This window comes from Rhinopithecus roxellana, chromosome 5 (genome assembly GCF_007565055.1).
Source record: "Rhinopithecus roxellana isolate Shanxi Qingling chromosome 5, ASM756505v1, whole genome shotgun sequence".
In the NCBI taxonomy this organism is placed as follows: domain Eukaryota; kingdom Metazoa; phylum Chordata; class Mammalia; order Primates; family Cercopithecidae; genus Rhinopithecus; species Rhinopithecus roxellana.
Window position 1 is genome coordinate 158,963,146 of NC_044553.1, and position 16,281 is coordinate 158,979,426.

A 16,281-nucleotide genomic window follows, 5' to 3' on the forward strand; every position below is an offset into this window, starting at 1 on the left:
TAAAGATGGGGTTTCACTATGTTGGCCAGGCTGGTCTCGCACTCCTCACCTCAAATGATCTGCCCACCTCAGCCTCCCAAAATGCTGGGATTACAGGTGTGAGCCACTGCACCCAGTCTTAGTTTTCTCCACGTAGGTCTTGATCATTTTTTATAGATTTACCCCCAGCTATTCCATAGTTTTCATTTCAAAAATTTTGTCTTCTAACTAATTAGGCCTGGTGTGTAGAAAAGCTTTTGTGTGTGTGTGTGTGTTTATTCTTTTTTTTTTTTTTTTTTTTTTTTTTTTGAGTCAGAGTCTCCCTCTTGTTGCCCAGGCTGGAGTGCAGTGGCACAATCTCTGCTTACTGCAACCTCTGCCTCCCGGGTTCAAATGATTCTCCTGCCTCAGCCTCCCGAGTAGCTGGGATTACAGGCACCCACCACCCTGCCTTGCTAATTTTTGCATTTTTAGTAGTGACAGGGTTTCACCATGTTGGCCAGGCTGGTCTCGAACTCCTGATCTCAGGTAATCCACCTACCTCAGCCTCCTGAAGTGCTGGGATTACAGGCATGAGCCACCGTGCCTGGCCTGTGTTTATTCTTATGAGTGTTGAGTTGTTGGATTTCCTAGGTGACATGTTTTCTTATAACTACATACATATTCTTCCATGCACATTTTCTCATGCTTGACTTTGTTTGATCTTAGGTGGTTTGGCTTTGAAGGACAGCAAGAACTCTGTCTTTAATGGCTTCGCTGGTAGCGTATGATGATTCGGACTCAGAGGCTGAGACAGAACCTGCAGGAAGTTTTAATGCCACTGGCCAGATGAAAGACACTTCTGGTGTGGCCAGACCACCTGAGAAGGATTTTGCATCCGGTGCACTGGATGTGCCCAAAGCAGGGGTACAGCCCACAAAGCATGGCTCTTGTGAAGACCCAGGGGGCCATCGCCTTCCACTGGCTCAGCTTGGGAGAAGCGATCGGGGTTCTTGCCCCAGCCAGAGGCTACAGTGGCCCGGGAAGGAGCCTCAAGTCACCTTCCCCGTCAAAGAGCCTTCTCGTTCTTCCCTGTGGACGAGCCATGTTCCAGCCAGCCACATACCCCTGGCAGCTACACGCTTTAAGCAAGTAAAACTCTCCAGGAACTTTCCCAAGTCATCTTTCTATGCTCAAAGTGAATCTGAAACTGTAGGTAAAAATGACAGCTCTTTTCAGAAGAAAAAGTGTGAGGACTGTGTGGTACCCTATACCCCCAAAAGACTAAGACAGCTGCAGGCATTAAGCACGGAAACAGGCAACAGTAAAGAGATGGAGCCACAGGGGCCCCCTGCAGGGCGTGCCCCAGCCCCTCTCTATGTGGGCCCCAGAGTGTCTGAGTTTATTCAACCATATTTGAACAGCCATTATAAAGAAACCACTGGTTCCCAGGAAAGTGCTTTTCCACCTAAGAGGCCACAGGGGCCCTGTCAACACCATTCAGTGGTGTCCAGTCCTTTCTAAGAGCCACATGCTTCTCTCCACTTCTATGGATAAAACTTTCAAGGTAAGACTTGAGTGAAAACTTCTGCTTTCAGATACTCTTAGGAATACACTGCTGGAATGCCAGTGAAGTGGAGGGAGGTTATAGGCTGAACTTTTTTTGGTGTAGATTTCTGTGATTCTCTTTGTCACATTCGAGAAAGGGTCATCTGTGGTCAGCCCTGGGTTGTAGGTTCCTCCTGCCCCAACCCTTCCCTGATGCTGCCTTGCTCAGGTCACCAGAGGATACTGTTCCTTATCCCTCTCAGAGGCCGTGAGGGAGGAGGTCAGAGTGATTAGTGGGAGAAGAAAAACAGGCCCAGGACCAAGCCCTGGGGACTGGGGATGTCCTCAGTGACCCTGTGGAGCATTGAGCCATGCCAACTCTGTATCTGGTGCTGTGCTGGTTTCAGGAGCTGTTGGGAGAGGTAGGTTGACCCAGTCCCTGGTGTCAGGGCTTGCACAGTGAGGCAGGAGCCATGGAAAAGTAGACACAACCCTGGGCTGTGAGGACGGGCCCCCAGTAGGACACACAGGTGCTCTGGGAGCCCAACAGGAGGGGTACCAGCCCAGCCCAGGAGGGCTCGGCAAAGGCCTCCTGAGGAAGGGGAAGGTTCACTTGGTGATGGGGGCGGAAGGGTGTGTTTGACTGCAGAAGCCCTGTGTATGTGTTGACTCCAAGCATGAGGGCCTGGGAGCTGGCTTCAAGCATGAGGGACTTGAGGCTGGGGAAGCAAGGTCAGGGAGGGCTGCACGTGCCCTTCTGGGGACTTCTGGTTTTACATGGAAACTCCTTTTTGCATTGTCTTATTTATTTTACAGACTACTGGAGTAATAGTAATGCAGTCCCCACACTATGCAAGTACAGTGTGATAGGTTGTTGTGCCCACCGGGGACCTGTCTCCAGCCCTTCAAGCTGTGTACTGCGCCCCTCCTCTCTCTCCTCACAGCTAGCAAAGCACCTGATATGTAGCGGGTGCCAACTAAATGCAAGCTGAACAGAAAGCTCTTGGAAAGGAAATAACTTCAAGGGACCTGGCTTCACATCCAGCTTTGCTGCAGAGTAGCTAGCTGGTCGACCACTGGCCAGCTGCCTTCCTGTGGAGTCTGGTGTCTCATTTGTAAAAGAGCAAAATCATACCTGGGTCATGTGCTCATGTGAGAAAAATGCTGAAAAAGTGCCTTGCACAGAGCCAAGTACCTCAGGCGCTCAGTAAATGGTGGTTCCCTTGCCTTTGTTACCTCAGAGTTTTGGAACCAACTTTCCTAGATCTTTTCACTTGCAAATTACATTTGGAGCTTTTCTCCCTCGGAAGCATTTTCTTAAGTGAAGAAAGGAAGCTCCAAGTATAGAGATGTCTGAAATGAGCTGAATTGATGGGTGTCATTTTTAAGTGGTGAACTGAAGTCCTGAAGTGGCTTGTCTGTGCTCTTTTCTAGCAAGACTCAGAGTCCTGTGGGAGAGAAAGTCATATTCTCTCTTCAGCCTGGAGTTCCAGGATTTTTCACTCAGGTCTTTGGTGCTTTTCCTGCCACTCGGGGGCTGTGAAGTGTGCATGGAGGCTTCTGGCATCTCTGGTGTGGATCACAGCATTGCTGGGATTGATCTTGTGGCCCTGGGGCTTCTCCGCTCTCCTTCCCAAGTCTGCGTTGCAAGGGCTGGAGGGTGGGAAGCCTGTCCGGAGGGTTGTTGGTGGGCCTGTGCAGTGTCTGGCCGGCTCTGTAGTTCAAGTGGTGACCCTTGTCCTTCCCGCGCTCACCCTCCTGTTGAGGCCTTCTTTCCTCCATGCTTTTCTCGCGCCCCACCCTCTCGAGGGTCTCCTCCCTTTGCTTTCCTGCCTGTTAGGTTCCTGCTCAACAGCCGAGGCTCAGCCTGGAAAGTCATCTTCTCTGAAAAGCTCCCTGTTGGGTCCACTGAATACGTGTTTAGTGGGCTCTAGCTTTGTGTAATGTCCTGTTTTAGGCACTAGAGAAATAGCGTTGATCGAGACACACAAATCCCCCCACTTGAGAAGCCGGCAGGTTGGCAGGGCATCTTGATGTCCAGCCTCTCACCTCTGGGCGTCCCTCATGACTGTCTGCTGTTTGAATGTTCTGCTCCCCACTGCTGCCCATGGGCCTTGGGAGCAGGGCCAGGGGCCTCCTGCCCTTGTCTCTTGTTGCAGGGGTGACTGCAGCCTCGCCTCCTGGGGCAGCGCCACAGTGCAGTGGATGGGCTGGAATCAGGGTGAACAGTGGCATCCAAGGCACCCAGTCTAGGGGCTGGCACGCAGCAGGGGCTTTGTGGAAGATAGCCCTGGCTGTGGGGTGAGCCACTTGAGGGGCACAGGCGATCCTCTCTGAGGGACCCGGAGGGAGAGAGAGGGCAGCCTGGCCAAAGGCAGCACAGGCTAGAGGAGGACAGGGTTGCTATGGGCAGAGATGGGCGGCGTGTCCTCCACTCAGGGCACTGCCTCCTGGAGAGATGTGGGGACAGCAGGTGTGTCCTGGTGGATGACCACCTGCCTGCTCACCTCCAGAGTTCTCCTGATGGTGAGGGGCAGACCTGGGGCCCTGTGGGACTGGCCTCCGCCTGGTGGTGTGAAGCGCTCCCTGGGCCCTGCTGGCAGAGTGGCAGCTTGGGTCACTTTTGCCTGGGAAATTTAGATTTCCTAAACAGAAGCATCCCCACGTTAGTTTTTGAGCAGAGAGCACCTGAGTGGAGGCATTGATTTCTGTCCTTGTGGAGTAGACGAATATGCCAGGCACGGTGCCACTGGGGATGTGGGGGAGAGATGTTTCTGCCCCCATGGAGGGGAAACTGTGAGCAGCCAACTAACTGTGACACCTCATGACCAGAAGAGGGCGCAGCGGGCCCATCTTGGAATGGCAGTGAGGGTGGCTCAGACTGAGGGACTGTGGTAGGAATGCCCTGCTCCTGGGCAATTCAGAGACCTGGGTCCAGGTCTGTGGGGCTACCCTGGGTGGGGCCAGGCGCCGCTGCTGTGCCCACCTGTCCTGAGGAGACTGTGTGTGCTGCAGGTGATGACACTGGCACAGGCCCCTTGGGCTGCCAGGCAGCTTCTTGGGAGCCCCACGCACTGCACTGTGCACCCTGGGTGCCTTCCCAGGGCAGAGCACATCTGCTGTTGTGAGGTTGGGCCAGGGTCAGCATGGCTGCTAGGGTCGACGTCTCCTGACCCTCTTTTTACTGTGGTGTTGTGAACATTAGGGCTTTAATAAGCCATAGATACAAATGGTGAGCCAGGGCCCTCTCTCTGTTTTAAGATATTTGACAATTTTCATTGATGGGGTTATTTGGCAAACTGGTTTTGGGCAAATTGACTTTGAACAACTTTTCAGTGTGAAGAGTGTATGGCAGGGGCTGGAGGAGCCAGGATGGGAAGATGAATTGGGAACCGACGGGGAGCCAGGCAGGAGCTGTGACCAGAAGTCCTGGCTGAGGCCTCAGGCTTGCTGGGCCACCAGGTTTGTGCGTGGCCTGGCTGGGCAGCACATGGTGTTCTTTTCCCTCCTTGGTGTCAGAGGTGGGGCAGCATGGCAGATCTTGGGGACCTGGTGATCTGGGGAAGGCAGTGTGTGGGTGTGGGGCGTGGATCTGGAGTGGGGATGGGGCCTCAAGTGCAGGCAGGAGTCCTGGCTGGCTGCAGCCCAGTCCCTGGAGGAGAGGAAATGGTGGGCACAGCGGGGAATGAGCTCAAAGAGGTGGGTGCAGCAGTGTACCTTTTCCAGGGTGCTTTCCCCCTGCCTTTTGGTTAAAATCTGCCGGTGTCTTCTGGGCCCCTGCTGGATCAGGAAGGAGGGAAGAGCTTAGGGCTGGATGACAAGACCTGCTGGGGTCCTTCCTTTGCGGCCAGCCTCTTGGTTGTATGGTCTCTGGCAAGTTACCTCACTTCTGAGTATACTTCATTTGAGTATCTGTAAAGTGGAGAGAATTAAACATGCCTTGCTGGGTTTTTGTGAAGAGTAAACGATATTAGTTGTGAATCACGCAGTGCCTGGCACATAGCAGCACTTAGTGTGTGCTCGAGTTCCTGCTTTTCCCCAAGAATTTTCTTTCCTTGACTTGTGCTGATGTCTTATTTTACATATGTAGCCATGGAAGCATATCAGCTTCACCTAGCTAGACTTTAAGCTTCCTGAGCCAGAACCCATTTTTATATTCTCCAGCATCTGGCACAAAATTGTGTACATGTTAAGTGATCGATAAAGATTAAAACAAATTTTTTGGATTTTATCGCAAGCCTTTGGGAAGGGATTGTCTTTTGAGTGGATCAATCCTATTCACCACTAGGGGGCACAGTAAGACTTAATATAAGCAGCTCATCCAAGCTTCTAGAATGTGGAAGAATCCTTGATTCAAGGTAACATTTACTGAAAAATGATTTCTTTCTGATCAGGAGAAAAACAACACAGCCCAACTTATTAATCTAAAGAACATGGAGTGCCAGTTCCTTCATCTCCTTAAAATGTAGCTTTGGAATTCATAAATTTCAATTGGGCATATTACAGTGGAAAGATACTTATTTTAATATGTTCTAAATGTTCTGTGAGCTGTAAAATATGCTTTTATTAGTTTTGAAAAATTTACAGCTAGATAAATTAAGTAAAATAAAACAATGACTCATAATTCTGCACCACTGCTCTTTCTTTCCTGACGATCCCTTCTTGCCCCTGTCTGTGAACGTGCATGTTTTTTTCATAGCTGTGATCCCAGCACGGATACCCTTTTATATACTCTTTTCATCTCCCAGTGAACTCGTTCGGCTTAACGTGTTTGAACACCCACTGCACGTAAAGGTAGAAATTCAGACTTTGATGCCTGTTTTTGAAGGAAAACGTGTATATGGCCTGCTTTAACCAAACACAACCAGCCTTTATTGAATGCTCCCGTGTACAGAACCCTCTGCCAGGCACCGAGAGGGAGTCCCAAAGGAATAAGATGTGTTTTCTGCTTCCAGGGACCTTCTGTACCTGTATGAAAACCTGCAGTTCTAAACACAGAAGGTTTTTAAAGAAAATATATGAGTTAGATGTTGTTTATTTGCTTTACAGAATAATTTGCTCTAGAAATTCTTTCAGTAACAAGCTTCCTTAAAATACTTTTTTAAAAAAACCTTTTAATTTTTGATCATGAATGTAATAGATGCTTATTGTGAAAAACTCCGATGATGCGGAAATATGAAGTATGAAGGAGAAACAGAAATCATTGATAACTCCCAACCCCAAGTCAGTGCCTCACTAACATGAGGGGCCTCCCTGGTCTGCAGCCCTACATTCCTATCTGTTTACATAATTGGGCTTATTGCATAGTATGTGCGGTTTTGAATTCTTCCTCTGCTGCCCAATCTTTTGTAATGTGTAAGGGGAATTTTTCTACCTTATTAAAAACTTCTCCCCAAATATATTTTTATAACTGTCTCAAATTTCATACTTTGCTTCGTCATTTCCATGTTGCTTCCTATAATTTCCTGCTTTTGTTTAAAAAATAATCAGTATTGCAGTGAATATGGCTGTACATAAATGTTGTCTTTTTTTGCTGCCTTAATGCAGTTAAGATGGGCTTTGATTTACACCCAGGCATTAGCTAAAGCCCTTGTGTGTGGTGAGTGGGACCTGAGTAGACAGGCAAACCTTCAGTGCCACTGTTGTACTCCTTGGCTCCCATGCCAAATCTTCTGCTTGGTAGCTGTGTGACTTTGGGAAGATCGCTTAGACTCTCTGATCCCCTAGTTCCTCATTGGTAAAATGGGGATAATTGGCAAATAGCCACGAATTAAGGTTGTTGCTGTAGAGCTGTAATGAGAAGATCCAGCCTAGTGCCTGACAAGGGAGAGGCTGAGGAAGCATGTTTCTAACTCCCCTGTACCTGTATTGATTAGTTATAAAACAAAGTGTAGAAAAGACAAATCACCCAGAATCCTCCAACTTACTGTAACTCTTGTTTTTTGTGAATCTTTTCATTGTCTCTATGCATACATTTTTAAAGCATTTCAATCTCAGTGTTCTTGAGATAAATACTTTTAGAATCTAAAGAGTTTGAGGATTGTGTGTGCCAAGCCATTCATGCACTCCCTTTTCATGTACGGAACACTTGGCAGGTCCATGTTGGAGACCTGAGTCCCTGTCCCCAAACTGGTCACATTTAAAGCATCTCTCTCTCATCTGAGAGAATGGAGAGTGCTAGCCATTGCTGAGCCATTGCTGAGCGCTTACCATGTACTAGGCATGTTCTAAATGCTCCGTCTCCTCTTCATTACAGGCCTGAGAGGCCACTTCTGTCCTCATTCCCATTTTACAGATGAGGAAATTGAGGCACAAAGAGGTCAAGGGACTTATCCGTGGTCACACGGACAAGTAAATGACAGGGGCAAGCAGGGAAGCTTCAGACTCAGAGCCTGAGCAGAAAGAGCCACCACCCCCACGCTGCCCTCCTGCCTCTGAGAATAAGGGATGGAAAAGCGTATCCCCTTCACCCAAGTGGTGTCCCAGCTCCATCCCAGCTTCCAAATTTTATGGCTCTGTTAAGGGACGTATGGAGAAGAGATGATTTCTGGGGTGTTTGGATTTGCATTTTTATGTATTACAGGATCCTGTTGATTTATCATTGTTAGTGAATCTGATTATATTAAGGTATCTTAGATGTGCTTTGTAGAAAGTGATGTATTTCACATTCAAAGACAAGGAATTTATGGCTCCAAGTGCCAGAGTGAGGGTTTATTTCAGTTTTGAAAGAATTATTCTTGATGGATTTTACAAAATGAGACTGAGAAATGATTTGATGTGTGGAGTGAGGAGTCGTGGAGTATTATGCAGATGATTGGCAATTTATTCTAAGCACAAGGCAAATCTATTGGAAATGAGAGGCGCAGCTGGGAAGGAGGTTTGGGTGGTGGTAGTGGTCCTTTGATATTTGGGGAGTGAATGATTAACAGTGCATCCAGGGTAATTAGATGAAAGTAAGGAGAGAATGGGTGATGTGTGTGTGCACATGTGCGTGCATGCATAGCGTTCATCTGGTTCATTTGATAGAGGCCCAGAGAGGGGAAGACACTTGCCTGAGGACACGCAGTAGGTGTTTGGATGCTTCCTGGACTGGACACTATATCTGCTTTTCTTCTTTCCCACCTTCCAGAGGAAGTTCAGAATCACCTGAATTACCCCAGGATTGGGAGTGAGGGGCTTTAGACTGGTTGGCAGCAGGGCTGTGGAGCCTCTGGGAAGAGCCATGAGATTCAGAGCTGGAAGCTTCTTTTCGTGGGAAGTGAAGTGTTTTTGACACTCCTCCTCCCCCATGTGAAAGCCGCGACGTTTCTGAGGCCAACAAATGAGACATTTCCCAGTTCCAATTGCCTTACAATCTTGTGTCTTACAGAAAAAACCTTGGGTTGGAGAGGAATAAGAAAACTAAAGTGTAGCAGAACCCAAGCTGTGTTTTCTGCTTTTTAATAAGTTCATTCCGTTTAACTTAAACAGTTCGGTGTACCAAGGGCAGGGCCTTGTGCTCACCAGATGTTGACAGGAAGAAAACAGCCGTGTGAAGGTACAGGTTCTGTCCTCGGCAAGCAAGCCTCATTCACTCTCATCCCATGTCATTAAGGGAAGGATAGAGCAATTTGGAAAAATGCTTTTAATGTAATTGAAAAATGCAGATTGCAAAATTGGCGCACTTAGGGGTCGAGACGGTCTAGTAAATTATTTCTTGTTGCTTTTAAAACTTGGAGACAGTAGACTCTTAAAGGTGCCTGTCTAATGCCCAGTGATGGTCTGTGTCCAAATGAGTTGTTTTAGATTTAATTTGTTTTATCATAAAAGTGGTAAAATTTTGGAGAAAAATGCAAGAAGATGGCAGAAATTAAAAGATAAACCATAGACCCTTCATTCAAGCCTAATGACTGTGAACATTTTGCAAGCAGCATTTCCTTCTAGTATTTTTTCCCTACATATATCAACTAGTTTTAATCATACCGTAGGTACGTTGTTTTTGTAGCCTGCATTTAAAATCACAGGATGGTCATTTCTCCCCCAGATTGTTAGTATTTTTCCCTCGTAAGAGAAGGGTTAGGTAAGTCATTCCAACCTTTTAAGCTTTTCTTCTAGCTTCTGCTGTTTCTCATCAGGTGTTTTCTTTTGTCTAGTCTCCCAGATGGACACAGCTCTCATGCAGACCCATCATATATTGGGAGGAGTGGAGCAAGTTGGGGGACAGAAGCACTGAGGGGCAGTCAGAAGGTACATGTGAGTGAGACCAACTGTGTCAGCCCAGGATACAGCCTGCCTTCACCTGGCCTCCACTCTGGCAAGCTTCCTGAAGTTTCCTGAACTTGGCAGAGGATAGTGTATCTTGATCTTCCACATGGAATACTGTGATACTGGCTGAAATGCAGGGAGGACCAGAAGGGCTTTAGAAACCTACAACCAAAGCGGCGCTAGAACTCTGCTTTGCCAGGGCTGCCTTTCCTTGCTGGGAGTGAGGCATTGGGGACCTCGGCCCCCTATAGAACGAGGGCCATACAGAGTTGAGCGGCACCCTGGGGGGGCTGCTGCTGGTGAAGGTCGTTGACTTTGCGACTCTGATTGCTTGGGCACACTGAATGTCCCTGGATTGAGCTTCTGGGTTTCTCTTCTTTATTTCTTGGCCTTTCTGTTTTATTTTTCTGGGGAATTTCTTCCACTTTATCTATCTTTCAATGCTTTTTTTGAATTTGTATTTCTGCTGTCATAAACTTTTAAATTGAAGCGTAATATATATTCAGGGAAGTGTTCTGTTCTGTCATATTTTTACATTCCAAGAGCTGTTTCTTATTTTCTGAATGTTCCTTTTTTAAAATATAACATATTGTTTTTTATTGTATATTTACAAGGTCTTTTCTTAGCTCTTTGAGTTCTTTGAAAGTTTTCCTGTTTTCTGAAATGTTTGTCTCTTTCTTATCTCCTTTGGTCTTTTTTTGTTTTGGTGTCTGCATTCCATGTTAAGAGATTTCCTGCTGCTCATTCCAATTAGGGAGGGAGGCCCTAAAAAGCTGACCTGACCGAAAGCTGTGTGTGTGCACGCACACGCACTGGTGTGGGGGCAAAGGGACTTTGTTTGCAGCGGGCCGGATGTGGGATTATGAGGCGGCAGGCTGGCGCTCATCATAGGAACCCACTTGTGATTATTTTTATGTATTTCCTTGAGCCTGGTCAGCTTCTCAGGGAGGCGTCTTCTCTGGGTGGGCTCTTGGCCTGCTGCCAGCCTTCCGGCATCTGAGCTGGGGAAGAGGGTCAAGGTCTCCGTGTTTAGTGTGCAGACTGTACTCTCCATCCTGTCCTCCAGCTTGGTTTTCTCACTGTCCAGCACATCTTTTCCCACCAGTGTGCAGATCTGTGCCGCTCTTTTGGGGACTCTGTAGTGCTCAGTGTCTGACACACACCATCATTTCTGTGTGAAAGTGGCTGCGTCTTCTCACCCTCCACAGCGGTGGAGTTACTACCTTTTGAAAATGTCTGCTAATTTAATGGTGTCTTGCTTGAGAACCAAGTGAGCTCATTTACGTCCAACTCTTTTCGAACGGGCCTGGCACTTCGTTCATTCTAAACGAGCATTTGTTATCCTGGTTCTCGTCCATTCGCCTCCTGCAGTCCTAGCGCTTTTCTTATCTGGGCAATTTACATACTAACAATATTGACCTTTCATCATATTTTACCCTCTTCCCCCACCAGGGTGTTGTGTGATGTTGAGTGTTCATATTTCATTTATTTTTTTAACAGAGAAAACCTGACATTTTTCGTTGTCAAGTCTCTGGCCCTTTCCCTTTGTAATTGTCCGTGGCTCTAGAGCATGGCATGTCTTCCCCCACCCTGAGATCTGATAAATCGTCACCTATATTTGACCTTCATCTAGTAGTGATTAGCTTGAGCCAGTTTCAATTCTCGTCAGTGGGTTCCAGGCAGGCCTTGTGCCACATGATGAATGTGTGCGTGGTGCCAGGGATCGATGGGCATATTAAGGAGCAGCGCTGCGGTCCCCAGCAGCCGGCTTCATGATGCTCCCCCACACTGATGCTGGCGATTCATGATTTAAAATGACCTTCTTCTCATCCGGCTTATTCCGCAGGGCATGGGTACGCCACAGCTTCCCAAACCTTTCCTCAAAAAAGAAATGTTGTTTTTGACCATAAAAGAAATGCAATCTGGAAAGAACAGAAAGGTATAAAGAAGAAACAAATTGCCCATTTTCTCTCCGCCCAGAGGCAATGACTGCAGACTTTTTGGTATATTTTCATCCAACCTTAAAAAAAAAGATTCAACATAGTTGAGCTCCAACTATACATCTAATCTAAAGCCTTCTTTCCCTCCACATCCTGCAGTAGCAGTTTTTAATGCTGTAATTTATTGCTGTGGTTTTTACTGTGGTCTCCAAATCCCTGGGGGGCCTCAAGATCCTTTCAGGGGGTCAAAACTATTTTCATAATAATACCTAGGAGTTACTTGCCTTTTTCATTCTCATTCTCTCCTGAGTGTACATGGAGTTTTCCAGAGGCTATGGGGCATGTGCTTTTGCAGTAGATTAAATACAGACACAGCTTTGAGAACCCAGCTGTCTTGTATTAAGCCAGACATTAACGAGATCTGCAAAAATGTAAACAATGCCTTCTCACTAATTTTTTTTGGTCTTGGAAAATAGAGTTATTTTTATAAGAATATGTTATTTCTGTTAACATGTGGTGGGTTTGTTTTTACTTTTACATAAATTAATAAATATTTTAAAATGTCCTCAGTTTTCACTTCTAATATGCTAAGTACCCATAGCTATAATCTGAAAAAACAACAGCTCTTTGGGGTCCTCAATCATTTTAGACAGTGTAATTGGGGACCACTGTTTTCCTTACATCTGTAATTACATTTTGGGGGAATCTCACTATTGTGTTGGTAAAAACGGCAGCACATCCCAGCCCTGGGTTAAGTGAGTGGGTTCTTTTCCAGCCATGTCTCTGTCTTATTCTGCTTGGTTAGCTCTCCAAACTGTGTGATGAAAATGTGATCCCAGGGGTCCAAGCCTCTGTCACCCCCCGCCCCCTCTCCTCTGCCCTTCCTTTTGCCCTTTGTGGAGATGACTCAGCAGCATTTCAGAACCATAGGCAAAATCCCCCAACTCGACCATACACTGAAATTATGATTATCCTTTGAACACCCTGCCATCCATTTCTGGTCCATACGAGCTGTGTTTGTCAAGAGTGTGCGTGCAGCTCTGCAGCCTGTCTTTCCATTTAACATTCTCCCCCAGCCCTGCCTGCGCCACACCATGCCACCAGCCGCCTCCGCGTCTTTGGAGGGCTGTCAATTTTCACTGGTTCCATGACGCTCTATCGAGTTGATTAACTGTAATTTACTTAGCCGCCCTTGGACACTTAGGTGGTTTCTAATTTTTGCTATTAGAGATAATGCTGAAGTGGTTATCTTCATGCATGAAACCGTTTTCTGTTGGATTATTTCTTTCGGATTGATTCCCAGAAGTGGGACTGCTGGGTCAAAGGGTTGTACATTTTCATGGGTCCAGATACATCTCCTGTCAGATTGCTTTCCAAAAGGATTATACCAATTTGCACTGCCACCGCCAAGCTTGCGTAATAACCAACCATTTTGTTTAACTATCGTGCCTAGAATTTTCCCTTGAAGCCCCAAGGGGGCAAAGGCCCTTATCTAAGTGAATGTGATCTATAATTATTTAGACTAACACCAAAATTGCTTTCAGAACATTCTTAACCTGCTGAGTTTAGAATTCTAATGCACATACAAGCTAGCATTAAAAGTTTCACAAGTAGCAATTTCTCTCTCCCTACTCACAGTGTGTTTACACAGCCTGACAACTGTAGGGAAAATGAAAGAGCGTTTTATAAACAGAAGTGGTCTCTTTCTGAACTAGTTGAAGTGTTATTTTGAAAGGCACAAAAACACAAATTAAAACAGATTTTCATTGTAACCTTTGCTTAGAAAAGTTGTTTGTTTTCGTCCTGGCTTCTTTTCATGTTCTTTTCTCTCATTCAAGTGTGTTCTGATATGCTTCTGGTACCTGGGTGTCCTGGCGCGTTGCTGTTAGCCCAGGGACAGGGAAATGGTGGCTGTCATCAGGTGCTGGCAGGGCTGCTGTGGGAGGAGAACGGGGTATATTCAGGTTTGCTCCCAGGGCAGGAGTAGGACAGATGGTGGAAAGTGTGTGTGTCGGGGGGAGAAGTCAGCACGTGGTGAAGAAGAACTTTCCGGTGCTCAGAGCTGGGCAACTCGGGCAGTAGACTACTTGGAAAGGGAGTGAGGGCCGTTTTGCATGGAGGGGTGTAGTGCAGGTTGGAGCCCATGTTGCTGGAGGGCTGGGAAGTAGATGCTGGCATTGGGTCAGCCACTCAGGCCTCGGGCTCCAAGGCCCTTAATGGCTTGAGTGTCCTGTGGTCAGGGCCAAGATAGTGGCTGTGAGCTGCTCTGCCCTGAAATACTGCACTTAGGGCCTCGCCCAAGCGGAGCACAGCGCTCCACACACTGCATATTCAAAAGAGAGTCAGGCACATTCCTCTAATTTCTCTGAGCTTCAGCATTCTCATCTGTGATATAATTATCTCACAGGGCTGTGAGGATCAGAGGAGGTTAGATGTGTGAAACCACTCTGTAAACGGTAACGCTCTTACAAATGGAAGGTATTATCAAGCACTCCAAGCCGGGGTTTCTTCTGTGATTGCCTCCTAAGCCGAGTTCCTAAGCGTGTGAGGCTTGCAATCCAATTTGCCTCCAGTTGCCTTGATTCGTTGATCAAATAATCTGGTGTGCACCCAGTGACCCCAGCAGACTCTTGAGGAGCTCAGGTCCCTCTCGGTGTGGCTTCCTGTCTTCCGGCCCAGCAGTGTGACTTGGCTGGCGGTGGTTGAGGTGGTGGACTTGGGGGAAGGCTCAGCTGATAAGCCTTGGGACATCTCCATGAGCCAGGCTTCTGGACTTGCTGCTGTGTGGCCTGTGAATTCCTTGGGCCTTGCTTTATGCTGTCTCTGCTGTGAACAGAGAGGGCGCTCAGTGGCAGTGTCAGCAGGGCCGGTTCCTCACTTTTTTCTTCATTTGGTCATTTGCATGGCTGTCCAGCTATCAGTTAAATTCTGGCTCTTTGCCAGGCCCCAGGATCAGAGGGGACCAGACCCACTCTTGCTGGCAAAAGGTGAATGAGGCACAGACATCAAAGCAGATTTGAGAGGGATGATGAGAAAGGCCCTCCAGGGCTATCTGTGCTGGGAACAGGAATATACAGGAGAGTGGGCTAGGTCTGTCAGTGCTGGAGGCAGAGGACAGGAAGAGCCTCAGGGAAGGGGAAGGATGAGTTGGGTTTTAGAAAATGAGGAGCCAAGATTTCGGGACCTGCCTGGACAAAATGGTGATACCCATCTCCACAAAAAAATTAAAAAATTAGCTGGGTGTGGTGGCACATGCCTGTAGTCCCAGCTATTTGGGAGGCTGAGGCAGGAGGACTGCTTGAGCCCAGGAGTTTGAGGCCGCAGTGAACCATGATTGTGCCATGATTGTGCCACTGCACTCAAGCCTGTATCTCAAAAAACAACAACAACAATGACATTGATGAAGAGCAGCCAGGTGGGTGGGGAGGACAGCCCTGTGCTGTGCATGCTGTGGGGAGGGGACAGTGAGGATGGCCAGGTGAAGCGCTTGGGCTTGTGGTCAGCTTTAGCACTGGATGGTCAGTGGCCAAGGCCAGCTGGCGCTTCCTGTACTTGTGCTGGGTCAGGCACCACACGGGGTTTACGTCTAATTTGCCCTCAGCTGGGTAATCAGCAGAGCTCCGGGAGTCTTACTTTGGGGTTCAGCCCCAGCCCCTGTGCTTTCTGTGTGGCTTAGGGTAAGTTACTTAACTCTCTGTACCTTAGTTTCCCCATCATAAGTCAAGGATAATAACAGCATCCACCTCAGTCTTCTGAGGATTGAACAAGAGAACCCATGGCAGACTCTCAGGAGAATGCCAGGCGTACGGCAGGCACTCCGTAATGCAAGCTGGGGGCAGCGTCAGCATCCGTATGCCCCGTTTACAAATGACAAAACTGAGGACCAGAGAGAGGTATTGAAGGACATGTAGCTCCTAACCACGGGGCTGGTATTTGAACTCACCTTTGCTGCCTCTGCTTTCTGGGATTGTTCTAGTCACCTCCCTGCTTGGGAGCTCCAAAAGGGTAGTCGTGTAACTGTGCCAAGGCCTTTAATCTTTTTGTGTCTTAATGAGCTCATCTGTAAAATGGCAGGAGCTCTGATATAAGTTCTGTGAGGGCAGGGAATTTGTTTTCTTCCCTTGTTTTCTCCAGTTTGAATGCGTAGCACCTGCTCAGTCGACCATGCTCTTTGTGGGTCTCCTTGAATCTTGGGATGTGGAGAATCTTGGAGGGGTCCAACTGCATTCCCCCACCCAGCCCTCACCTCCAGTCTGTGCAGGAGGCATCCCTGTGGGGGACTGGGGATTGGTTAAATGTGGCCAGGTTTGCGAAAGGGCTTTGGAAATTTTGCTGGGAGCTAAATCAAAGTTATGATTGTTCCACATCTGTTGAAATGTTTGTATTTACACTGTCAGGTAATGGTCATGGGCTTGCAGCTTGCACTGTTTGTTTATTATTTATTTATAAATCATAAATCCAGAAAGGACTTGAGGAAGCCTACAATAAGAGATACAAACAAAGTGAAGCTATTAAAGCAAGACAGACCATGGAAAGCCACCCCAAAAGGAGAAGGAAGCCTGTCAGTCAAACACAGAACTGACCGCTCTTC

At 47.5% G+C, this 16,281-nt stretch overlaps 1 protein-coding gene across 1 annotated transcript in view; it reads left to right on the plus strand.

Annotated features, from left to right (window-relative positions):
* The window catches only part of WDR25 (WD repeat domain 25), a 154,907-nt gene that overhangs the window by 3,752 nt on the left and 134,874 nt on the right, over nt 1-16,281 (plus strand). Inside the window, exon 2 of the mRNA XM_010353650.2 lies at nt 688-1,525. Within this exon, the coding sequence (XP_010351952.2) occupies nt 1,490-1,525 (36 nt within the window). The 5' untranslated portion in view covers nt 688-1,489. The remainder of the gene's footprint in view (nt 1-687; nt 1,526-16,281) is intronic.